This window comes from Hippoglossus stenolepis, chromosome 18 (assembly GCF_022539355.2).
Source record: "Hippoglossus stenolepis isolate QCI-W04-F060 chromosome 18, HSTE1.2, whole genome shotgun sequence".
NCBI classification, from domain to species: domain Eukaryota; kingdom Metazoa; phylum Chordata; class Actinopteri; order Pleuronectiformes; family Pleuronectidae; genus Hippoglossus; species Hippoglossus stenolepis.
The window spans coordinates 13,217,514-13,243,664 of NC_061500.1; the positions used below are offsets into that span (position 1 = coordinate 13,217,514).

The 26,151-nt window shown below is 42.0% G+C and overlaps 1 protein-coding gene across 1 annotated transcript in view; it reads left to right on the plus strand.

The window, feature by feature from the left end:
- Positions 1 to 2,155: 2,155 nt before the first annotated feature.
- Positions 2,156 to 26,151, plus strand: part of itga1 (integrin, alpha 1) — a 54,193-nt gene continuing 30,197 nt past the window's right edge. Inside the window, exons 1-3 of the mRNA XM_035184180.2 lie at positions 2,156 to 2,501; positions 23,295 to 23,415; positions 25,425 to 25,534. Of these exons, the coding sequence (XP_035040071.1) occupies positions 2,453 to 2,501; positions 23,295 to 23,415; positions 25,425 to 25,534 (280 nt within the window). The 5' untranslated portion in view covers positions 2,156 to 2,452. The remainder of the gene's footprint in view (positions 2,502 to 23,294; positions 23,416 to 25,424; positions 25,535 to 26,151) is intronic.

Consider the following 26,151-nt stretch of genomic DNA (forward strand, 5'->3'; position numbering starts at 1 on the left):
GTCAATATAACAATAACTGTATAAATGTAGGACCTACTGAAGAGCTTTTCTGTGTGTTAGACTTGGTTGGATATTGGTTACCAGTGGTAATTGAGGTGTCAGTAGGAATCTCCAAGGTAAATACTTGTGGTTTCTATGGTTTTGTGACATGGTTTCCAACGTGTAATTACGAGGACGAGTGCGATGCCAGCTGTTTTCTCCCCAGTAGTTTGATATGACACGAGTTTGCCGCCAGAGGATTTATAACTCTGAAATATTTCAAGATGATGAGAATAACATACAGAATAGTGTGAAATTGGCTGAAGATCTTTTACAAATCCGAGGATGGCTGGTTCTATTTCAGGATTATGGACAGAACTGCAGGGTATTGTTTTTTAAGTGAACCTCCCAGCTTTGGGAAAGTAAGATACTGTGTCGAACAGGGAAAAGCAGTTCTGGCATTATAGCGTAACACTGCACTTGTAGGGGTGTATCTCTGAGCCCCTGAACTAACACTGAGCACCACCCTCGCTTTAATAATCCCGTGGTAATCTTCATGTGATTTTTGTGAGTTCTCCCCAGCTGTCGATCTTGATTCTGAGCCACATTTAACACTATTTGTAACCTGCACTTTCTGTAACTATATAAGTCCTCCGAGGCTGAATCCGAGGCCTCTTCATTCCAGTACAGGAACAGTAGGGGTTAAACACAAGCAGCTGAACAAATGTATCACTTTTTGTTTCTTCCATCCCGAAGAAATCGAGTTTCCCAGTTTGACAGTAAGATGTGACTTTAGCAGCCGAGCCATTAACTCACAGCAGAATATGAACGACTGGACATTGAATGAAATGTAAAGTTGTCCCCGTATCTGATTCCACTGATTGAATAAACAAGGATAATTCAGAATCTATGATTTATGAGCTGCAGCTTATTATTATGCCCACGCTGGCTGTAGCTGTTCAGTGCAGAGTTGTTAAGGTGTCTTAAAAACAACAGCTGCAAGATGCTGCTCTGATACATTTATCATTGAAAAGACGTGTTTAGACATGAGACATGAACTCATTGTATATTTACAATACACACTATTTATATTCTCCCTGTAAAGTGTCAATCTTGAGGATTTTCAGTTAAATAAATGTCCGTTAAGTGACCATCTATCAGGGAATGAGGTCACACATTGGTGACTGATATTTATTTGCAGTATTCTTGGTGAAAAGATAGTGAAAGAAAAGTTTCTGCCAATGCAAACCAGACATTTTCAAATGCTGCAGCTTCACATTAAAAGCATTTCACATGCTGTGAAACATGACCTTTGCCTCGACCTTTATACAATATTTATTATGTTTGTCGGTGGGCTTAGCACTTACCACAAAATGTGTCCACAAAATTGTAAGTAGGACAACACACTGCAGAGCACAAATAAAATCATAAAATAGTCTCTTGTTTGGACAGTTTTAGGGTCAAATAACATCTAAAAAAGAAACTACGATATTGGTGTTACAGATGAAAAACATCTTTCAGGAGCTACAGAATAAATTGTACATGTATATAACACAGGTGGTGACTTCAGACTTCTCCTTTCACTATAGTGACCATAAAACTTTCATCACAGCACCACAGCTGCTGAATGAATGTGGGGCTCTGGCCAATATATTCACACAGAGGGTTGAGTGCCAAAGTGGTAAAAAGGCAATAAACCAACATTGTTGCTGTTTGCGTTGGATATATAGTTGTTTCTGCCTTTAGATTTTTTGCAGCAGATCTTTGAATATGTTCACTGAATACACTGATTTTGTCTTTGATTTTTGATTTTTGTCTTTTATCATTATAAGTAAAAGTTGAACTGGAATTGAGTTTAAACTTTTCTGCCCAGACAATTGCCACAGTGTCATTTCCACACCAAGTCCTCCCTGACCTGAGGATGCAGTTATGATGCAAGTATAATGAAACTAAGTTTACGCTGTGTTGGCTTCTGAGACGGTTGAAGTGACCTTGGATCAGTGGCACAGAGCGAACTGTGGAAGTTGAACTGAGACTGTTCTGCTGTTCGGGGAGTCTGACAGTTGTGTCCCCCTCTCCTCTCTGTTATTTCCCATGCACTCGCAGACCTAGCCCCCGCGGAAGGCAGTTTATGAGGTCCTACGCATAGTGAACTCCTTACAACTCTCCCACCCATCTTCCTCCTCCTCCTCCTCATCCTCCTCCCCTGTTTCTGTCTGTCCCGCTCGCCTCCACAGTCAGAGACGACACGCCATGGAACAGAGCTCCTCATCCCGAGACTCTGCAGCGTGAAACTTCTTCTTCTTAACCAGTCGCTGCTGCAGCACAGGAAATGCCCGGCGGACCCGTGTTGTTTGTCGTCTAGCTCTGATCTCTCTGCTTGTGCGCGCATCGGCCGTGAAGAGGAGGAAAACAAGAGAAACAAAGTCTGTGGAATAAACTGAAGCTGCTGGACCCACTTCTGCGCGTCAAGATGCTCGGGACCAGGCATCAGCTCACTGTGACAGCCGTGGCATGCGTTGGTGAGTAATGTCCTAATGAGAGAATTTAAACGTGTAATGATTATAGGATGGGATAATGAGTGACAGGCGGAGGGAGCGCGTTTTTCTGCCGCGTCAAGGTCTCCTCCGGCAGCGGCGCATCTCTTGCGCACTCGCCGTCCACCGGCTGAGATCATCCCGGTCTGCATAATTGACGACCGGGCGGCTAAAAGCATGCACTAGGTGTGTCCCTCCCATTGCCTGCACCACAGTGTCCTCGTTAACTACCCCTAAATACTTTCCGTATACGCATTGGCCACATGTTGTGGAGGGGAACCACAGAGTAGCCTCCTTAATTGCCTGTACGCGCAGCAGCATGGCACTGCCTCGTATAATAAACACATTACAGTCCATTGCGCCTTAATTGGATGTTGCCCACGCCAGTGTTTACACAAGACTTCAGTGGAAAAGAGACGAAACTTGGATTGCATTTTCTGCTCTGTCATGCTTATTTCACAATGTCCCTGTGTTTGCAAACCATGAATGCGGCGTGAATGTTCCACAAATCATTAGTGATAAAATTAGATTTCAGTTTTTAGACACTGGAAAGTGAGGCTCTGGGTTAGTGAAGGATTTCTGTGTTGGTACAAGGGAGTCCGTCCAGTGATGGGATGTGATCCCATGGTTCAGATCCACAGCAGCAGCAGCAGCAGTGGATTAACTCCCAGGTCATGTCCAAGTCGTTCAAACATGAGGATGAGGGGGAAGTACCAGGGGAAAGTTGAGTGAGCCACTCCTCTGAGTTTGGAGGAAGAGAAGAAGAAGAAGAAGAAGAAGAAGAAGAAGAAGAAGAGAGTAAAAGGGTGTTTGTCTCTCTCTGTAATTCCCAGATCCCTCCGCTTACATGTGATGCTGTGGCTTGTGATGGTCATTAGAAAATTGAGTTAGAGATGGAGATTAGTTTGTGTATGTGTGTGTGTGTGTGTGTGTGTGTGTGTGTGTGTGTGTGTGTGTGTGTGTGTGTGTGAGAGAGAGAGAGAGAGAGAGAGAGAGAGAGAGAGAGAGAGAGAGAGAGAGAGAGAGAGAGAGATTGTATATGGATCATCAGAGGCTCACAAAAGCAAATCCTTACCATCACATCACCACATCCAGTAAACCAGGTTTACTAGTGCCCCTCCACTGGGTCACAACCAGTCTGGACATCTTCACTGAACTATTGCATTGATCTATTAATACCTTATGTCCACTTGGGGTTCTAGGTCCAGTAACATAGTCGGAGCTCTTAGACATGACCTCATCTGGGTTACACAGGAGGTGGAAGGCCATGCGCGGGCTGGGAGATCCCGGGTTCTTGCTATCGGAGCTACCTTTGCCTGCCTCAGAGGCCCACATGTGGTTATTGTAGTGGCAGCATTTAATCTCTGTAAATTCCTAACGGAGATGGGGCTACAGGTGGTTTGAGTTTGGCACCGCAGAGGAGAGCAGCATCTGGCTTCAATCTGCTCGTGTCGGACCGCAGTGACCGAGCTTGCTAAGGATGTGAACAGCATGAACACCTTTACTCGAGACTAGGACTGCAACTTATGATTATGTTCATGTTACGGTCAACCGATCAATCATCTTGCTCATTTAGTTCCTCAGCAAAATTCAAATTTATTTTAATTTATTTGACAAATAGTCTGAAATAACTGAACTAATTGGTTGATAAATCAATGGACAGAAAAATCATTTGTCACTACTTTGATAATCAATGACTCAGTTTTCTCATTTTGAAGCAATTCTTACGTGTTGTTAAATTAATGTTAAAAAGTGCCAAACGTTCTGTAATTTGGGCTTCTTAGGAATGAAATTCTTTTCTTTGTCATTTATCATTATGAATGAATATCTTTGAGGTTGTGGACTTTAGGTCAAACAAAATAAGATATTTGAAGATGCCACTTTGTCCCCAAGGAAGTTATGATGGATGAATCAAAATTTTGGGACTTTTTATCAAATGAAAAACTAATTGAGCGATAAGTATTAAAAGATAATTAAAACATTCGTAGGTTGAAGCTCTAGTTCAAACCCCCTGAAACATAATTTACGTGGATACAAAACAGGAAAAAGCATCAAATCCTCATGTTTGACAAGCTGGAACCAGATGTTTGTTTTTGGTCAATATCTGACTGAAGCAGTTAATCAAGACGGATTTCTACTAACTGTTATTGTTATTGTTTCTTAATCCGTCCATAACCCAACAGTATTGAAGCCTAATATAAACGGAGAAAGCAGCAACACTGGAGAAGCTGAAATTAGCAACTGTTTCTTATTTTGAAAAATGACTTATGTGATAATTGTCATAAGTGAATCCATTACATAATCATTTGGGCTTTAAAATGTTAACATATCGTAAATAAAAGTCTGAATTTACTACAGCCCAACGTTATGTGATTAAGTTGTTTGTTTTGTCGAACCAACAGTCCAAAGATAATTCAGTTTAGTGAGACATAAAAACCCAACCAGGTCATGAATTCTCATAATTTAGAGGCTGTAACAGGAGAATGTTTGGTATTTCTGCTTGACAAATGACTAAAATGGTCATTTAGCAACATCATTTTTGAATTAATCAAATAATCATCAATATCCTACTTTAGGCAGCCACTCTCCTTTTCTCTTTGTCGTGTTTGTGAATGAGCTGAAGTTTATTTTGAGCTCACTCCTCGACTCAGAGACTGGAGAGCGGAGATCACACACGGTGACATGTTGTTTGTCAGATGTGCTCAATAGCCAAAGGGTCATTATGGAGTTCCAATGGTTCATTAACACAGTAGATGTTGCCTCGTTATCTGCCTCGACACAGAGGTTATAGACTACATGATCCTCCTACTTGTGTCTAATGTCTCAGGCTTTGTGGAGAAAATGGGTGAAAGGTTGGTCGGACATGAACTGATTTAGATTCCTCAACAGGGATAGCTTTTTTTTTCAGATCTCCATTTGGGGAATTTGTCTTGTCTCTGCGTTTTCCTGAGTGAACAGAAAGCTGCACTGGAGAAAACCACAGTAGACGATTTATTAATTGAAAGCTGTGCGGTCAAGAGATATAAGTCTTCAGACAGCTCTGAATTGAATTTATGAGCCTGACAAGACTGAGTAGGGAACTCGGCCACTGATGTCATTAGCCAAATGTCTCCTCCTCCTCCTCCTCCTCCTCCTCCTCCTCCTCCTCTCCATCTCTACTAGTTTTAATTCGGTCACAGCAATCAGCAGAAATTTGTAATGAGCAAAGTAATTATGTTCCGATTATGTTAATTACGTGTCCTCGTCAGCATCCGTGGTGTGCTAATTTTTAGCATCCGCCAAGAAAGTTTTGCTTTCGTTTGTTTGTCAGAAAGATTTCCCGAGAGCTACCAAACAGATTTGCACGTAACTTGATGGAAGGATAGGAAGCATTGTTGACAAAGGGGCTCATTCAGGAATTTGTAATCACTATCTTTAATGTCACGAGATAGGGCGTTTTTCGGGCATTACCCGGAAAATAATTGTTGGATCTTGATGAAAAAAATCAGACATACTCTGGGAACGGATATCTTCGAGTGTGTGCACTTTAGATGAGGCATGATTGGATTTAAGTGGACTGTTGAGTCTGGTGGGAGGAACACCTTCTCCTGAGTGTCATTCTAGTTTAAACGTGTGTTAAGTGTTGTCTCAGACAGGTATGACGTCATGCACATATTTAGAAGGTGTGACAGTAATGTTAATCTTTTGTTACCATGATGTGTCCTCCTCCACCGTCCACTCTTCAACTGCCGTTCTGCATCGGCATAAAAACGTAATTCTCCTGATTCCAAATGTCGAGTTTGAATGAATTTAAGTTTGCATGCAATTTGTTCAAATTTATTCCAGTTTCTCGTTTGGATATATTCCCTCCACACTCCACTATAGTCATACGAGGTTGAACACTTAGTTTGTTACTTTGCTATTACTGGTGAAGAGCTCAACACATTCTGCTTCTCAGATGCTTTGGTGTCATAATTGTCTGCCTAGGACGGCTTTGCTTGCTAGCATCCCCCTGGCCACCTAACTTTACTAACTTACTTTATCAATAGGTCAAGAGGAAATACAATAGGTCAAACCTACAGTGAGCGCTCCCTGCTGGATCACAAAGCAAAATACTTTGGACGTTCTGATTCGCTTCTAGACTGTATATTTTAAATTTAAACAGGTCATTACAGCTTAAATACGAACTTTTCCCCCTCAGTCGAAAGGAATGTGAATAATAAGCGACAGCGGTAGCAGTTTGTGTACGGGGTGATATCTCATGTGGGTGTCTTCAGGAACTCGATGGCTGAGAACCTTCACAGATGGATGATGTGGTAGAGGTGGAGGTTTTCACACTTCTTACAAACACTGCCGTCTGCATATTATTTAACACTTACCTCGTGGTTTAGATTCAAACTGAGATCGTGAGACAATCTGGGACTTTGGTTCAGAGCATCCACTGATCACTGTGGTCACATGTTAATCAGACGCGTTCACAACAGCAACAAATCCTCCTCGTTGTTCGGGCGAGTGATGTATTAACTCTGCTGCGTAGATCATGGGATTTAGTTTACAACACTGAATTAACTTCATACTCAACACCAGTAATTGACTTTTGGTTTAATGCAACCTTTATGTATTTGTGTTTCTCACAAAGAGCCAATATTACTGTACATTGTCTTGTAACAGTAACTGACGGATGCATGAAACACCTCAAAGTGAATGTAGTGTGACTGGTGGCCTAATGGTTAAAATTCATACCACGTAACTTCAATGGTTTGTTTCTGGCCTAGCACCTACATTGCATGTCACACCTCCCCCTCTTCTCACATTTCCTGTCTGTATTTTAGATTTTGTACAAAGACGTATTTTGTATATAGTATACAAGGATAGGACCAGTACAAGTTAAAGTTTTTCGTGCAACTATATGTTGGTGGGAAGGCTGTATTTCTTCCGCGCTGCAGCACATGACATCCTCCAAATTCAACTTAGATGTTTTGTGTGACTTATGGTTCTCCGAAGAGACACATAAACGTATCCGCGCATCTTCACACAGCAGGAGTTATGGCTGTAACCACAGGTCTCACAGGAGCACGGAGAGGTCGACATGCACCAGGAGCGCAACATGCATAGCTAAGTTCCAAAGAAGCAGAACAATTGATCCAGAGGATTTGACCTACCAAAGGATTTACAGAAGACTATCACTGGAATGATCTGACACGAAAGGAAATTGAAGATGTTTTGTCAAAGACGTTCTGACAAGGTGTGAAGAGCATCTTTGTAGGGTTAGGGTCACACTGGATCTAAAAAAAATACCCTGTTTGTCTGTTGAAGGTTTGGTTGAGTTATGAGTATGAGTTTTAATGAACCTTAGTCGCACAGTATTTTTGTTGTATTCCCTTTAGTTGTGTTAAGTTGAAGCTGTTTGATTGTTGGCTTTAACCAGCAACAAAGACGAATTGAGTATTTGAAAGTGCTATAAGATCTTTATCATATAATTTTATAGCCAATATGATTGTATCAGCAGAGTCTTTATCTGAATTCCCTGTTTCGGTGCCATCAAAACCAAATGTTCAAATCAGGAGACCATTCCTTTTTGTTTTCAGAAGTCAGAAGTCCTGTTTAGAAGAAAGAGTTTCTGAACGATGCAGGGGACATGGTGTGAAACATCAAGAGAGAAAAGGGGCATAGTCACCAGAAACAGTTCCTCTCACGAAGGAGACTGGACAATAACAGGAACCTTGTTACTTCTGCTGACCTCTAAGAGTCACAGCTACAAACAGAAGCAACACAACTTTAAGATGTAACATGTGATGGAAGAAAGATGGAGCATTCATCTTTGGGGACAGGTCTTGATACCTTAAAGACATGGTGCCACAAGTGCTTGTATATTCTGGCGCTGTTCAACAACTCTTTGTGTTTGGATTCTGAGGACAAATAAGTTGAAATTACTGTGCTAAGGAATTAAGAATTGACAGGGAACATGAACTCCCATTCACGTGGACATCAAATAAGACAAGAATCTACTCTAGCTTTGAACAATGTCATCCACATCTGCTTGTACGATACATGACAGCCTTCGTTTTGATTCAGCTGTCTTGTTGCAGCTGTAATGCAGCTGCAGTGAGGATACATGTGTTCTGTTCGAGGGCTTGACTTTGAAAGTCGTACAGGAAATCCACAAGAGCAGATGAGGGGACCTGCCATTTGCAGCCAGTTCTCATATGTATTGTGGAGCTGAATTAACAATAATAGTTATAGAATATTATTGTTTGTATCTTTGCCTTGACACGCAAATGGGCATTTTCACTGTCTTGACACTGTAAAGTCAGAATAACATAATGAAATGAATCACGAGAGAAGCTGTGCATTGTGATTTAGCCTATAAGTATCAGGTAACACGATACAACAAGTTTAGTATTATAAATACTAATTCAAAACTAAACAAAGTCAAGATAACAAAACATGTGAAAACTTAATATCAACATATCTCGGTTGTTGGAAATAGTTTTTTTCAGCATCAGTGGAAAAATATGAAATTCGACATATTTTCGAAGTATCAGCAATATTCTCTCTTTCAGTTGAGGTCAAGAAAAAGTCTCTTAGCCAAGTTTATTTGTAATGTTCAGAGTGATTTGTACATGGTTGACGTAGAACGCGTGTATTTTGTTTTGGTGAACTTGATTCAATCCTTTTTGAGTGGCACTGAGCTCAACGGGGGTCGTATCACATACAGCTTGTCCAAATGAAGACAAGCTCTTACACCCGCTGTGCACATGGAGGTGACTGAACACCCTGCCTGCTGATCTGGCAGGAAGTGGCTCTCTGTGCACAAACATGAAACAGAGGAGCCAATATTTCCTTGAAGAACTGCGCTAGTCAAAGGAAGATTTAGACCCAAGGCTGTGAAACCACAAATGCCACCCACATGACTGAGTTTCATACTCATGCTGCCTGAACCCTCTGCAGATGTGTAAGTGTGTGGTGTTACTTATTCCGCTGTCTGTGCGCCTTGTGACAGCTGTGAAACTAGAATTTGCAGAGTGGACAATGATCACGTGAAACTGCAAAACCTTTAAGGCCTTGCCTACACCCCTGCAGATATTTTTTGGATTAATATTTTTTCCGTTTGACAAAATATCTCCATCCAGACGAGCATACAAAAATGCATGCCGAGCCAGTAGGTGGGGATTTAGATGCAATGTATGAATGTTTGTGTGAATGCTTGAATGGAAAACTGTACTTTAAAGCACTTTGAGTGGTCATCAAGACTAGAAAAGCGTTATATAAATACAGACCATTTACCATTTATAAAGTCTACATCAATGATCCGTCAAATAGCAGAGAAGAACGATAGGGTCCAAGTAATACTGGGCGAGGCAGACGTCCATGAATGTTCAAATATGTGGTGCAGTGATGCTCAATTTGGCTGCAAAGTTGTAATTAGACCTAGCACTGCAAACCAAATGGAGAGAAACTGGTAAAGAAAGCAGTGGGCATGCACAAAGTAAAGACAATGAAAGTTTGTTTTGCTAAATATCTGAATTAGTGTGGACAGGGTGTAAAGGAATTCAGTTTGAAATATTTTTGGGGGTCTTTATTGGACATTTTTTTGACAGTCATGAACAGGAAATGTATATAGAGAGGGAAATGGGTTTGCAATATAACAAAGATCCCCTGTCAGAATCAAACCGAGAACCAAGACGCTATGCGGTATTGGTATAAACCACTAGTTCTCTGGATGTCCCAATTTCTACAGATCTTATTATAGGCTTAATTTTTGCATTTGACTTGACTCATTTAAGTGTCACTGCAGCAACTCTCTCAAATTACCAAGAAAAACAAGAAAAAGGATCTGCTTTCTCTCAGTTTGAGAGTGCAACTACAAATGAAAATAGACAAAGGACCTTAATTAGATTTCCCGCTATGTCTGCTTATAAAAGCAAGACAGAAACAGCAAGAAGAAGAAAGTTCACTTTGACTTTAACTTTCTATCTCTTGCCCTTTACTCAAGACCGTACCATGAGCGTTATGGCCTCACAGAGCTGCCTAATCTTATTAGAGTCCATTAAAGTGAATAATGTCTCTGTTGTGTGTGTATATGAATGATGACCATCAGAAACACACACCAGGGTTGGGCTCCACCACAGGACTGAGTCATCACTGCTTACGTTCTGTCTCCGAGCTGCTGACGAGGAAGTAAGACAGAAATAAAAAGGAAACTCGGGGGTTGCCAAGGTGACGCTTGGGCCAAACTGTCTCTGTTTGACGTGAAGTCACCTCCAGGAGTCTTATGGTTTTAGCAGTGGGCTGCAGAACTCAGTGGTGCCTCTCATTCTTCTACAGTGGGTACATGCAGCAGATGTACACTGTCTGTGTTGGTCTTATTTGGTTGTGAATATGAAGTAATGTTTTCCGACCGGGCCATTTGACAAAAGGAGGGTTTCAATCCACCAGTTTTATGTGCGTTTTCAATCTGCGATGAAATAGCCTTAAGCTGAAAGTTTGAAAAATAGATTTTAAATATTTAAAGTAGTTTTTATTTGACGTCTTACTGAAAGTGGCCCTTAAGTCAATACACAAGAGTAACAGAAATACAATTTCTCATCATGTTTTCTACATTGTTTGACAGTGCTGCTGTTTTATTGTTGCATCGTTTTAATGGTTTTATTGGCACCAGAGAATGGTTGGATGGCTGAAGGGAGACGACCAGAGTAGAGGTGGTGCAGGGGTGGAGGCGGGTCACTGACAGCTGAATGACCGGAGAGAGAACATTTACAACTTTGACAGCTTACAGGTGATTGGCTCAAGGCGAGCGTGTCAGGTTGTGATTGGATGAAAAGAGAGAATGAGCTAGTTGAGCCAAGAGATAGTGGAAACTTTGCGTGTGACTTAGGTGTATAAAATGACTCAGCAGTTCATAGATGGAACCAAGGCGTGACTTTGCATTTTTATTTTGCCAAACGTCTTGAAATTCGGTTCATTTTTTCACCACACCTAGATGGAATGCAACATTGAAAGACAATTAATCAGTTCTCTCTCCATAAATCGTGTTTGAATAACGAGGGAATTTCTGTGTTTGAAAAGCTAATCTTCCTATAAGTGGCCTCTGAGCTCAAAAGTCAACACAAAGACTTGCACGATCACGAGATAAGTGCGGAATAATCCTCAAACTTCAGCCAACATCACACACACACTCGCACGCTGAAGAAAGAAACTGATATGTGTCTGAGACGGTCTTCAAATAAACAAGACGCCCGTGAAGGTGCGACATCACATGTCGTGTCGGCTTACGTAGGTCTTACCCTCCACACGGGGTCAAGCCACACACAGACACACGTTGAACACATAAAAGCGATCAGCATGTGTTTCACACTTCATCACTTGTCACCACTTTTCTTCACTCTGCTAGAATTTCAGTATTTTCAGGAGCATCCTCTTAACCCTATTAACCTCTGGAATAATCATTTCCACATTGAAGAAAAAGCCTTAATAAAAAAGGGGGAGTTGACAGGTTCTGCTTGATATCGTAAAATATTAGGCGTATAGAAACTACACCCCCACATTTATCTCAGCAGCAGAGGATGAGTTATGAGTTTCTCTCTCTGCATTTTGTCTGTCTCTTTAGTCACCCTCTGTCCACAGATAGTTGTTGTGCGCTGAGGTATTTTCTTATCACATGACCTCTGGCTCTGCACAGTTGTTGCAAGGCGTCAGGCTCAAAGAGGAGGGAAATGGAGGCAGCAGCAGCCGGGCGACGTTCAGGCAAAGGGTAGTGGAGGTAAAGGATGTTCTGGTGAGATGTTAGGGAGATCGCAGGGGAGGTCTGTGTCAGAGAGGGAGGAAAAGAGTGAAGAGGTCAAAGGTTAAAGAGAAAAAGGACAACTAATGCTTCTGGTTTCCAAACAGAGAAGACGGTTTGTCGTCTCCACGGCGTCTTTACATGATTTTATAATGGTCGAGCTAAAAAGCAAAATAGGTTGCGAGGGCAGTTCCACAATGACCCATGTGAATATTTAGAGAAAGAAAAGTTCAACATTTGCAACGTTTGCTTTATAGCAGAGTTAGATAAAATGACCAATTACTTTATTAATTAGCAATTAGTATAATTAGCTTTAGGGGTGTTGGGAGGCATATTAACTTTAGAGCTACAATGTGTCCACCTGCTCTAAGTCTCTATGCTAAGCTAAGCTAACCACCCAGTAGCTATAGCTTCATATTTAAAGGACATATATGAACATGATATTGATTTTCTTGACTAACTTTAACCAAAAAAGCAAACAAGTGTTTTCCAACATGTACTCACTATCCATAACTATTTGTTGATGTTTGGTTATTTATGGACAAATAAAAAAAGCTGGTTAGGGGAACCATCAGGTAAACATGTCTGTTATGGTGAACAGACAGAAACCAACTCTGACTGCACATACGTTGCACACTGATCGGCTTTTTTTTTGCACTAAATGTTATGAAAATCATTATTGAATGCAGGAGCTGTTCTGGGAAATGACGAGGACAGATTCATTGTTGTTATACCACAGCCAGCATTGAACTTTAATCTTTAATCATTTCCTGGTATTGACATTAAATTGAAAACATTCTTTTTGTTTTGGGTGTATAGTCATAAAACAGGACTTAGGCCTGTAGAGTTATTTCCTTGTTTTATCACAAAGTGCCAACTAGGAGCCCATAATTCCTTGAAAGACACGCACACAGACACACACAGACATATACAACCAGGATCTAAGCTATCAGCACTTTGCAGGTAGGGCAAGACCCAGAGGAATGCAAGAATGTGTGTACGAGTGTGTGTGTGTGTGTGTGTGTGTGTGTGCGTGCGTGCGTGCGTGCGTGCGTGCGTGCGTGTGTCTGTGTAATGCTGCATCTGCATCTGTGCACCAGGCCAGTGGAGCCCTCCTCCCCCTTCTCTCACTCCCAGGCCATCAGCAGGCCACAGCTATCCATCATACTGGCATCATACAGGGAGCAGTGGGGCTGTGGCGTCTGCCTGGGGCAACATGTTCACATTAACCTCTCAGACAAGAGGCCAACACGAACGGCCAATGCTGGTCATGACGCTCTTCTGCCAGACAAAAGTTTCATGGGAAAATAAGCAGCGGAACTTATTGGAGGTTGCAGTGTTTCATGGACACAGTGTTCTGCAGGTCAGATAGCTCGGAACGAGGCAGAATATGGAGGTAAACAGTTAATTGGATGGCACATCAGTACATTCAACATCTGGAGAAATGGTTGAAGCTCTTTCTCTCTCCCTCACGTTTTAGTAGAAGCCTTTTACCAACCTCTAGAGACCCCCCCGACTGAGATTGGTTTGTTTACTTCACGGCAGAATCAAAGCGAGCAAGTAACACCAGATCTGACATTCATGGTTGATGCTGACGACGATAACACTTTACCCTCTTTTCTAGTAAGCTGGAAGTATGTTTATGTTGCATCAGGTCGTCTATTTTTGGCTGTTTACTTGCAAGACGAAGAGAAATGTCATGTTCACTTCTGTAGCAAAAGTAGGAACTGCAGGGTTTGTTCCAAAAGCAGGATTTCTCGAAAACTCTCATGCAGCCATTGTCTTAGAATTCTCTCATGCAAATTTCAGTTTGGCTGCAAATCACAAGGCTTTTGTGGTTTATTTTAGATTTTTCTTACGTTCAAGGTCATTTTAATTATGTGAAAACAAACTGAGGTGGTACCTGCTGCGTCTAAAAACCTCTAATCTGGTGGAAAGTATATTTCTGCAGTATTGTTTTAAATATGTTGTATATTTGCATGCTAATAAAAGATAATCCGGCCCCCTTACCAGAGCAACTTCATAGCCTGATCATGAAATTTGTTTCTAACCACAAGGGAACAACACTACTGTCCAGTGAAAAGAGCAGCATGACATCAGTAGCAGAAACAAAATATGAAATACATTTGATTGTCAGGTGAAAAGTTAATGCGACAACTTCTCAATTTCCTCAGGTTATTCTTTGAGATCTGAGAAATACTTGACATTAACATTTGGGGAAGGAACTGAATTGATCTGAAACTATTTCTGTCACCACATCATCACAGACTCGAAGTCTCAGCATCCTGTCTGACTTTATGTGTCAGTGTTGTGTCCCGTGTGGTGTTTTTCTTTACTGCTCTCGAGCTGCCTTGAAAAAGCAACAGAGGAACCAAACCTCATGGGGAGCCGTGACCTTCCTTGAACACATCTGTGTGTTTGACAGAGAGAGGGAGCGTGATGATGGGAGTGGGATTCACCCCCGCTGAGGCCATGTCCACACTAATGTGCCTGCACTTATCTTCTATTTATTTTTCTTTGAGCTTCAATCCACAAAGAGCTGGAGGATCTTTCCAAAAAATGTTGTTGAAAACACGAAGACTCCTTAGTTTTCACCAGTGATATCTCTTTCTGCTTTTTCAAATGATTACAGTGTAGGGAAAAGAAATGACTAAATCATAAAAATGTTGTAAAATGTTCAAGTCCTCAGGGAACTATATGTTCAAGAAGACAAACCACAGAATTATTGGCTTTGGCAGCTGATGCAGCTGAACTGAGAAGGAATAAGAGGTTTGAACAAGGCAAAAATAAATCTACCCTCCTGTGTCACAAAAGCAGAAAACATGTTACGTACTGTGTGAGCACCTGTTGAAAAAAATCACTTCTACGTCCACCAATTGTAATAATTCTTTTAATTTGTGGATAATTATCCTGATGGGCAGCAGAGTGGTTTAGTGTTTAGTGCTGTCACCACACAGCAAGAAGGTCCTGGGATTGAACCTTCCTGTGTAATGGAGTTTGCATGTTCTCCCTGTGTCTGCATGGGTTTACTCCAGCTTCCTCCCACAGTCCAAAGACATACAGATTGGGGTTATGTGGATTGGAGACTCTAAATTGACTGTAGGCGTGAATGATAGTCTTCCAGGATTAGCTCCAGCAACCCAGCGACCCTCAAACAATTAGGAGTATAGATAGTGAACGCATGGATGGATGGATTATCTTGATCACAGTAACTCAGACATGTTAGACATATACTATATTAATTCTACCATGTTAACAGAAAGCCTTAGCACTGTGCAGGCTCTTGTCTGTGCAGCAATGCTAAGCATATAATTATTAGTGCCTTTTATGTTTTTCTGTCTCATTCCAGTAAGTGATGCATGTACATGTTTACTAAATATCCCATAACTAAGAATTACCTTCATCTGCTGTTATGATCCACACTAAACAAAGACCTGAGCTGGGCTTAAGAAACATGGGCGTGTTTCTGATGTCAGTGCTGCTTTGAAACAGTAGCCCATAATAAACAGGGAGCCAACCCTCAATGGATCACACTTAAAATCACTATTTACTTTTAAAATAATTCACTTTAAAGGGAAATGAGAATATTTGCTTTCTTTTCAATAACGTGATGAGAAGATGGATATTGCTCTCAGAGCCGGGCGGCAGTTAGCGTATCTTAGCTTAGCTGCTCCTCCAAAGCCCGACAATTAACACAGTGCATCTGGTTTATTTAATCCATGCAGAACGCTAATGCAAAAGCAACAGTTTGTGGTTTTTGCTGTAACCTGTTCTTAATGAACAGCAGTTTATCCGCTGGACAAGATGTCAGGAAGTCGCTGCGTCTGGCTGTTGTTAGTCGAGAAACGCTGACAATGCGTAACTGCCTGTAAGACCACAACTTTTCATTTTTACATTTCAGTTTGTATAAAGATTAAACAAATAAGATTAAGTATAATGTTTTTTTTTTGCCTCAAGACATAATTATCTAAAGACAAGGATGTTAATTTTGCTGGTAGTAAAACTAATACAATAATCATATAACAGTGGCAATAAAATGTATAAAATAAACCGGTTCAGTCATTTTCTCCATTCAAATGGAAATACTACTTTTTTTCTATGCACTATATTCAAAAAGTTTGCGAATAAAATAGACAAATTGACAACACGTCCGATGCACGCCTGTCTACAAAGCAATCAATGTCAAGTATTGTTGAAACAGCCCATGTAGGTGATGACGACATACGTCACACACAAGTCTTGAATCTGCTCCTAAATTGTGAAATGTGAAACCAAAACAAACAAAATGTAAACAATGTGACAAAAACACAAACCATAGTTTGGACTTTCTGATGTGAAAATGCCCTAAGAAAGCAAATAGAAATAGAAAAATAAACTAAAGTAAGAAACTATTTCTTCAAGAGCAGTCGTCTGGAAATGCTTCGACCAGTTTGGTGAAACTACGACTAAACTACACCCCTCTCTGGCCTCTACCGTGTATTTAAGGCATCAGTCCACTTGCACAGCAGACAGTGGGCTGGACGCTCTCAACTGTCCAGTTATTCCTGGAGCACTAATTAAAATTTTAGTGCTATAAGTGCACAGATCAATGTGTTCTGGGTTAAGTGGGAGTCTGGCTGGAAGACTTAGTGTCACTTGATTATTAAAAAACACGCTAAAGATAGCACAAAATAAATGACAGTCTTTCTCAAACTATAATTAGAGTGTTCCAGTGCTACCGTATGTTGCTTAGTAAACAGTAGAGTGTGTTGTTTAAAATGAGACACAGTTATTACGTTGCCAAGGAGCTTTAGGTGAACTTGCTCCGTTTGCTTCAGGATAAGTGACGATAACCTTCTCTCCTCTCTTAGTTCATGATATTCTCATTTGTTCTTCTGTTTTCTTTCAAACTTTCTCTCTGCTTTCTTTGACTTTGCCCTTCAAATAGACCTGTGTTGATCCTTGCAAGAGTCGGTGATTAGCAGGAATAAGGAGTTTACACACAGTGTTAGTGTTCTCTCTCACTGTCCCCTCCATGACATACATGATTATTTTTGCATGCTGCTTATTGATTCTGGAGGAAGGTCATTGTTTGACCCCTGGGTGTGTGTATCTTTAGTGTTTCTCTCCAGAGGCATTTGATGTATCCCAGAAGCCCCACCCTTGCACCCACCACCCCCCTCCACCCCCGCCAGCATCCCGGACCTCTCCCTGTTCGTCAGAACTGTTGTGATCAGCACATTTAACAGACATGCCGCGCTTTGTGTGTATGTGTGTGTTGGAAGGATATGTTGAGGAGGCTGTCAAACCACCCCTGCATTCTACACAGAGAATTTAGGGGTGGGTGGGTGATGGTGGTGGTGGTGGTGTCGGGGGCGAAAGCTTTGACAACCGTCAGGGGGGATGATGTCATGCGTGGGCCGCATGTTTTCTGCAGCGGTAAAAAGAACAGAGCTCCAGAGGATACATCTGGAAGTTTCACAGAGTGGAATCTGACACCGCCATGTTCAGTCAATGGATGAAAGGATGCAGTGCAGGGAGGAGCGGAGGACTGTTGGGATCGGTGGTATAGGAGATGATATGAGCATGATGAATGGAAGGAGGAAACAGGAGAGAGATGGATGAGGTTCTTGAGGGACGGAGGGATGGGAGGATGAATTAATGAATGGATGGAGAAGAGGAAGCAGACTTAATTGTGTATGGGGAGGGAGGGAGCCTGCGCTGCATGTTTCTAGAGATGGCAATGTCATTTGGACCAAAATATCGGAGTTATTAATGTTTCCCAGATGATGAATCCCACTGAAGTCAGTTTATATAGTCAGAATATTTCGCAGCCTTTTCCTGGCAGCCCCTCAAGTGACATGTCTTGAAAATACTTGAGTGAGCCCATGTGAGCATACAGCAGGGAAATGACACAGCGAGTGAGTGGACATGTTGGTGATGTTTCGATACGCAGCGAGCGCAAAACTAGAAGAGTATAAATATCTCAGGATGAAAAAGATGCCATATATGTAGAAGACAGTCGAAGATGTCAACTTGGAAACACAACACGATTTGAGAGCTTTTGGTGATAAGGGCTGAGGTCGCTGTCAATGTGTTGTTAACAAAAACACGTGATTTCCGCAGCAGAATTTTTACGTCACGTGATGTCTCCTGCTCTAACCAGACACCACCCCTCGCCTGAATGTTACGGACATTTTCCTGTTGTTGCCAATGCATCTGACCCAGACAATCTCCTGCTGGGTTTTTCATATGTGAAAGGCAAACTCTGGAAAATTGGGTCTGTGGGTTCACGTCTGAAAACAGCTTTAATGTCTTTGATGATCCTGTGACTTTTCTTACCAGGTCAAAATTCAGGTCAAATGTGTCTAATACGTTGGTTTGGGACAAGATGAATCTGTTGAGGCAAATTCCACTTACTTCTTATGTTGTATAAATAACACGGATTTCAAAATAAAAGAAGCACAACAAATCACCAACCATCTCCACGTCTCAGTTACACTCACAGTTGAAAACGCGTATGCTCTTTCACCTGAATCGATTACTCCACAGTAACACCATCTTTTATTCTTCGTCATTTTAGCCACCATGAATTCCACTTGAGGTTGCTGCTACCTTCACCATATTGTTTATGAAGAAAAAAGATGTATTATTGCAAATACTTCAAAGAAATGCAGCCTCTTTTGTTCTCTGCATATGAAGACACAAACACGCCTACATTCATGACCTCTGGTGTCCACTGCACACCCACGTACTACGACTGCCAAGAATAAAGCAGCGTCTAAGCAGACGGCCAAATGAGAAAATTAAGTCAGAGTCAGCAGAGCCGAAAGCTCTCGTGATAACCACTCTTATAGTGATTAGACAGGAAAGTGTGGATAATGTCGACGTGCAAAACAAGACGAAAGGCCTGAGAAACAGAGAGTTAGAGGAGAGGTTATGGGAGAGTGAGAAGGAAAGAAGCAAAAAAAATGCAGTGGAGAAAAAAAAAGCAGATAAAGATAGACGAGCAAAGGAATCGCTCTAGGCTGCCCACTGCCATGCCAAAATATGAAGATACTCTCCTTTGCCAGTAGTATGTTGTTAAACCTCAGGACATGGTTAAGACTAGAAGGGGACTCAGAGAGCGCGTCATGCCTCCGCCTCGGCCATACAGTCCCCTTTGTAAACCACATTCATATCACGTCCTTGACATCTTTCCACCATGTTTTCGGTTAATCTGTCCAGTAGTTTTTGTGTAATCTTGCTAACCGACAAGCAATGATGAAAACATGACCTCCTCAGTGGAGGTTAATAGATGCAGGTTCCACCCAAAGCCCTTTGAAAAGTCAAACCCCCGTCCGTTGTAAAAACATGAGGAATTATCTCTGTTTCTCTGTTTTATTGAGATTAACCAGTCTCTGAGCTGCTTCAGGTGTTTACTCACCAACAGTCTGTCTTGGCTCAGTTTCGCACCTGACACATGTTTCTTGCCGCTGCTGATGCAGTTGGAGTTTTAGGGTTAGTTAATGACTCTGTTGCTCACAGGTGCCGATTTGCGTTGAGCTCTAAAGCTGATTATAGCTGGTTAGATTTGTTACAGATGAGCAGATGCCAGCCGTGTGTGTTTTTACTGTGGCGGAACAACTCTTTGAAATCCACAGGTGCTGACGTGGGGTCAGTTTTATAGGTGGTCTGATGTCTCCCAGGCCAGCAGGTGCTGATCTGTGCCGCTCTCTGCCCTGTGTGGCTGTATTTGACTCTTGCTACTTGGCTTGATGCGTTGCAGAGTTGTTAGACTTGGTTTTGGTTTTGACAACAGAGTGCAGAAGGGTTTTATTGTGGGTTAGTGTGGCTGATACGCTGCCAGAATCAATCAGGACCACGTGGAGCTTAACTGAAAAGACCTGTTTTAGTGTCACGGCTGTGATATTTGATACGATGAGGAATTCCTTGTGGGCACAAATTAGATTTTTCTTTCAGTCAACAGTGACACTCATGGACTGTGTTGTATTTGCCTGTCTGATACAATGTCTGGAGGTGAGCGGCACATTAGGAGAGCGACCACATCAGCTTCGGTCTGTGTCTGCACAGGATCTGTTCCGATGCAGCATCGAGTGCAGATCTTTAGGACACTATGACAGCAGTTAACCACGTAAACCAAAAGAAAATAGACTCAAAGCATAAAAATCCGCTTTGCATTTACGGGCTTTTAGCACATGTGAAACACGAGATGCTATGTGGCTTGACAACTGGATTGTTAAAAGTTAAAGGTATCTGTGTCTTATGAGGAAGACCACACCATAGCCAAGGACCAATAACAAACACTATATCAGCGCTGATGTGACAAGTCGATTGACTGCTTAGTGAAATGACAAAAATAATAATAAATGGCTCTAACTTTGAATATGAATTGAGTCATTGAACAAGGGCAGATAGTGTTGGTTGGAGAAAACAAGCAATTTGTAAACATAGTCTTAGTATGGGCATTTTGTATGATTAATCTACTAAAAAAAAAAAGAATTGCAGCCCTGAGCTCTACATTTGACTTTCAGAGCACAAACATCCCCTAAAGTTGACTTTCATTCCCGTTTCTCATTGCCTCCATGTTTCCAATGCCCGTTTGCTTGTCTGTTGCAGTATTACACAAAAAAAAACACTCCACTGATTTGCCTGATGGGAGGGTGGGACATGGGCCAAGGAGGAACCCTTTGAATTTTGGCACGTATGCGGACAAACAGGCAGATCCATTTAACATTGCAAGATAGGGCATTCTTTTGACATTTTCACGAATTCATGACAGCCTGACTGAACTTAAGGTGAGTGTTGGGCCTTGGCGGTGGTATGCACTCCATTAAGTGCCCTTCTTCGTCTAGGAGTCTACAGTAATGCCAGCAGCTCCGTGAGGCTGTTCTTATGGGCACGATGGGCCAATAGTTGCTGCTTTTCAGTCGGGACTCAAAAGGGTGGAGCAGGAGCCTTCAGACAGTGATGGACAGCTTTATTTGTCAATTCCTCTGAAGCTCATGAGCCCATTTCCATCCACAAGGGACGAGCCCACTTATTGGTTTTCCAGGGCAGATGTCGGCCCAGATCATGAAGAAAAAAAAGCTGGTTACATAATTTGCTGGTTTTGATTTGAGCAGAGCAAAAACCAGGAGACGCCCGGATCAGATGGGTATCCACATGAGACGTGTGCCAATAGACAGAGGGCACCCCTGCATGATTAACAGCTCAGCGTGACTGTGAACTGTACTTGAGCCTTGAGCTCTGTGGGTGATAAATGGAAAAGGCGCGGTTGGCCCCAAGCCATCTTAAATCAGCTAAATTAGCTTGTGTGTGCCCATGTGTGTGTGTGTGTGTGTCTGTCTCCGTGCGTGTTTGTGTGTGCGTACCCGTGGATTTTCAGGGGATGTGTATAATCAGGTTAATAAGAACAGGAAATGGAGCTTCTCTGAGCGATGGAGAGGGGGTAACAGAGGAAGTGGAGAAATGAACGAGGGAGGAACAGAGGGGATAATATTTCTTGGCTGGGATTATAATGTATGACTCTGCAGGTCTGCTTCTCGCACTGTTTCTCTTCTGGGTCTCTCTCTGCTCACCAGAGGGGGATTAAAACGTGTAATCTTATATAAAATCTATGTGATCAACATGTAAACACGGCTGGATGATGACTGGCAGCAGTGTGTTTTTATAACTGCTCTGTTTATAAGAAGCAGAGAAAAGGGACTAAACAGACCTGATCCCATGTAATTTATGCATCTCAGCCTCCTTGAGTTAGGGAGTGGGTCGTCATTCATGCACAGATGGATGTTGGTATTGCTTCTTCTGTATTTCTTCCACCAAGCATGTCAGGTTAACTTGCACAAGAGAATTCAACACATATTCAGCTGTTCAAGATTCTATGGAACTTTGGGCTTAGTCTTGACAGTATAGAGTCCGAACTGTTCCTCATGAATGAATATAGACTGTGATATGATAGTAAAACACGTTATAAATTGATTAATTATGTTTTGAATTACTCTTGACTGTAGTGTTTCAGCTAATATATAAGTAGTATCACCAGAGAGCTGAGGCTAAAGGAAATATCATCAATTGTTATTTTCAAATAGTGCAAGATTTGCTAGCACCAGTTCACCAAAGTCAATAGGCTTTATTCACTGCTGAAATATTTCAGTCTGGACCAAAGTGGTGCATCAACAACCAGTATCGCTTCTGCTCCACCACCAGCGTGGCTCCAGTCCAGACTCCGTATGTTTCTTCTCCTTTTTTAGTCGGGTCAGACACATTAGCTCTAAAGCAAAAGCACAAATAGCTGCTCTTTTTTATTTGCGTCCCCATGTATGTGGTCTGTGTCTGCACAGGTCTTTGTTGTGATCCCTCTGTTCCTCTACTCCTCTGCACTCCCTCACACGTCAGGGAATTGAATAAATTACGCCGGAGGAATTCCCTGGCACAGTAGATATAAAGAGTGTCATTGTGGCGCAGGCATAATAAGACATGGATGGATTTATATAGAGCCTCTGTGATATGCTCAGCTCGGTGACAGACGGACGCAGACTGCGCAGAGAGCAGAGAGGAAACCATTGTCCTGCAGGTCAGACTGGACTCTGACCAGAGTGCTTCACATTAATGCTCCAAATTCCTCGACTGTCCTCCAGAGTGACTTTGTGTGTGTGTGTGTGTGTGTGTGTGTGGGAGTGAGAGAGATATGGTTCACACCGTTCATCATTTATCAACTCATCTATAAACAGTGTATCGCTAAATATTTTTTTTATAGTATAAATATGTCTAATATTTATTAAGTTGTTCTGTAATTAAATCTTTTATTTCCATGTTGCATCTTGAATATTTTGTAAATATTGATTCAGAATGTTAATGCATACCTATATGAGAAAATGAATACACACGTCTCTTATTTCAGGACTGGATTATTTATTCATCTATATAATCAGATTATTTAGTCTAAACTCACATTGAAGAAGTGCCTCGATAAGTTTATTAAACAACAGCCTTTGGCATCTGTATAACCTTTTCTATTCCCCTTGTCCCCACAGTGCTGTTGACGCATGTGTTGTCCTTCAACGTGGACCAGAAGAACGGTCTGTCATTCAGCGGTCCACTGGAGGACATGTTCGGCTACACTGTCCAGCAGTTTGAGAACAGCGAGGGAAAATGGTGAGTGGTGTCATTAGTTGGACATGTTGAGGAAATGAGGGGGGGGTATCCAGAGACAAAAAAACATTCATCACCCTTTCAGCGTTTTCCTCCTCAAAGCACAGATGCCAGTTGAAACTCACAAAAATGAACATGTTGATTTTTCTCATGTCCCTGATTCATTCATTTCTTCTGTAAAGCATCCACAGCTTCATCTCATTGCACCAACTCTTATTCATGAGTAGTGGACGATATAAAGATACATATAAAGATGGACGACATAACTGCTCTTCTCAAGTGAAGCCTGTCTGGCTGCAGTGTCGGTCATAAATTCCACCTCCTCCATGTTAATGGATTGGACATTGACCAAAATAAAAAGTCCTGTCAAGTATTTTTCTCTTAAAGATGGTTTTTATTTTTCAATTTCTGAAATGATGAAAATCAGAAGTAGAATTAGATGAAAACTTGGAGATAAAGTTGTATAATAAGCCGTATCTTCCTTTCCTTTCTCATAATAAGTAATTTTCTTTATCAGAAAACCTCCCAAGCTGTTTAACCAATCCTAGAATGTTTTATTATCCCAAGAGGAGTCCTCAAATCAGTTTAATTCTACTCTGCAGTCTAACAAACGCTGAAAACCCTAATTTACCTGGAAAGTGAATGAAGGGGAGCGAAGACACACACACACACACACACACCAGCTGCTGCTGTAATGAGGATCCTTGCCTTTATTGTAACAGCTAGTGCTGTTAAACATAAACTGCCCAACAGACTATCCACACACTCAGCCTGTAAACACACTGAAGCCAAGCATCCGTGGCTGCTTGCTGAATCCGTCTGGGAACACACGTTTCAAACCCTGTTAAATGCCATTAGAGGGTGGATAATGGCTCAGTGTGTCATCTCTCCTTCAGTTGCATCCGTCTTTACGTGTCTTCAACCTGTGGCAGCGCCGTGTCTGATTCTTTCCCACGCGGCCGTACCTGCAGTAATGATCTTATCCAGCTCACATGAGATCAGTTACAGCGATTCGCTCGCTGCTAATCAGCTGAACCAGCTGCGACTAACCTCCGCAACGGTTCATCGGGAACACTCCGGCTCTGCGGCACCCTCCAGATTGCACCATAGAGTATAAGGGTCTGCGTGATAAGGGCCTGGCTTTAGCTGCCGAACACGGGAATCAAACATGGGCCAAAAGCAGTGAGACAGCAGAGGGAGGACATCAGAGATCTTGGGGAGTGAAAGAGAACAGATGAAAGAAGCAAAAAAATTCATAAAAAAAGATGAAACACTTTCTGAAAAACGGAGGAGGGGAGGGAAAATTAGAGATGATATGTAGCCCTGAGCGTGTGCATGTGGGACAATATTACGAGGGAGAAAGATAGTTGTGAGGTGATGTAACACCAAGGTTGCTGCCGCTGACAAGCGACCGAGCCGAGAGCGTGTTGTTGTTCCACTTGGTGTCTCGCTTCATACGACCAGGGCCCATTAGAGTTGAGGAATGTTAATAAGCCTGAATGTTTAAAGGAGGGCAGAATGTCCACTCTTTTTCACATCAGAGTTCTGACAGAGTGACACAGTGTTACCAAACTCACGCATGGACATGGTCGTGTAACACAAGACTGTCACGCGCACACACTGTACCTGAACAGCACAGACCTACACATCTGCAGGCATCTGCAACTCATCATGCTATATTATGTAACGAGGTGAAAATGAAGAGATGTTTGTGAACTATTTTAATTGGATTTCAGTTCTCTACCCTAGTGTCAGGGTAATAATAAACAAATGACAGCCACAGATTTAATTATAGCCGCAGATTTATTACCTGTGGTTTGTGTTTAATTTCAAGGACAATTGAGACAAGTCTAAATTGTTGTAGTCACTGCTTCCAACCTGCCAACTCTTCATTTCTGCAATAATATTGGAAGTGTGCTTGTTACCATGATCATAAAACTGTGATGCTGTTGTGTGGGTTTTGACAGAGTTTCTAATTGACCAAACTCCACCACTTTTTGTGTTTATATCAGGGTTCTGATTGGATCACCGCTGTCGGGCCAGCCAGCAAAACGAACAGGAGACGTCTACAAATGTCCTGTGGGGAAGGGGAACAACACGTGTGTCAAACTGGATCTGCCGAGTAAGGATACAGTGTGTGTGTGTGTGTACTCGTTTTTGTTACCTCTAAAGGACCTTTTCCAGCATAAACTCTGACCAAAGCCTGGTCCTAATGAAGCAAAACGTCATTTCCAACGTCCTGGTTATGGTTAGTGGTGAGAGGTAAATTGTGGTTTGGTTAAGGTTAGTGATAAGGGTTTGGTCAGGCCGTTCACAACGAACAGAAATCAATGCAAAGTCTGAATGAGGATAGCTGCTAAGGAGAAATACTGCGAATCCTAGCGCTGGCTGGTGTTTGTGTTGTAGTGCTACCGTGTGTTTCCAAGTGTGTATCTGAGCGGGTCTCCTGAGGAGGAAGTGGGGGCCATCAGAACAGGAAGACGGTAAATAAACAAGGTTTTAAAGTTTCATCCTTCCAATTATATCTGAATTAAACAGATAAACACAATTTAGCTGCCGGTCAGCAGCCTGCAAATGTGTGTGTGTGTGTGTGTGTGTGTGTGTGTGTGTGTGTGTGTGTGTGTGTGTGTGTGTGTGTGTGTGTGTGTGTGTGTGTGTGTGTGTGTCTGTGTGTGTGTGTGTGTGTGTGTCTGTGTCTGTGTATAATATAATAAGAAAAAGAATGTGAATAAGAATGAG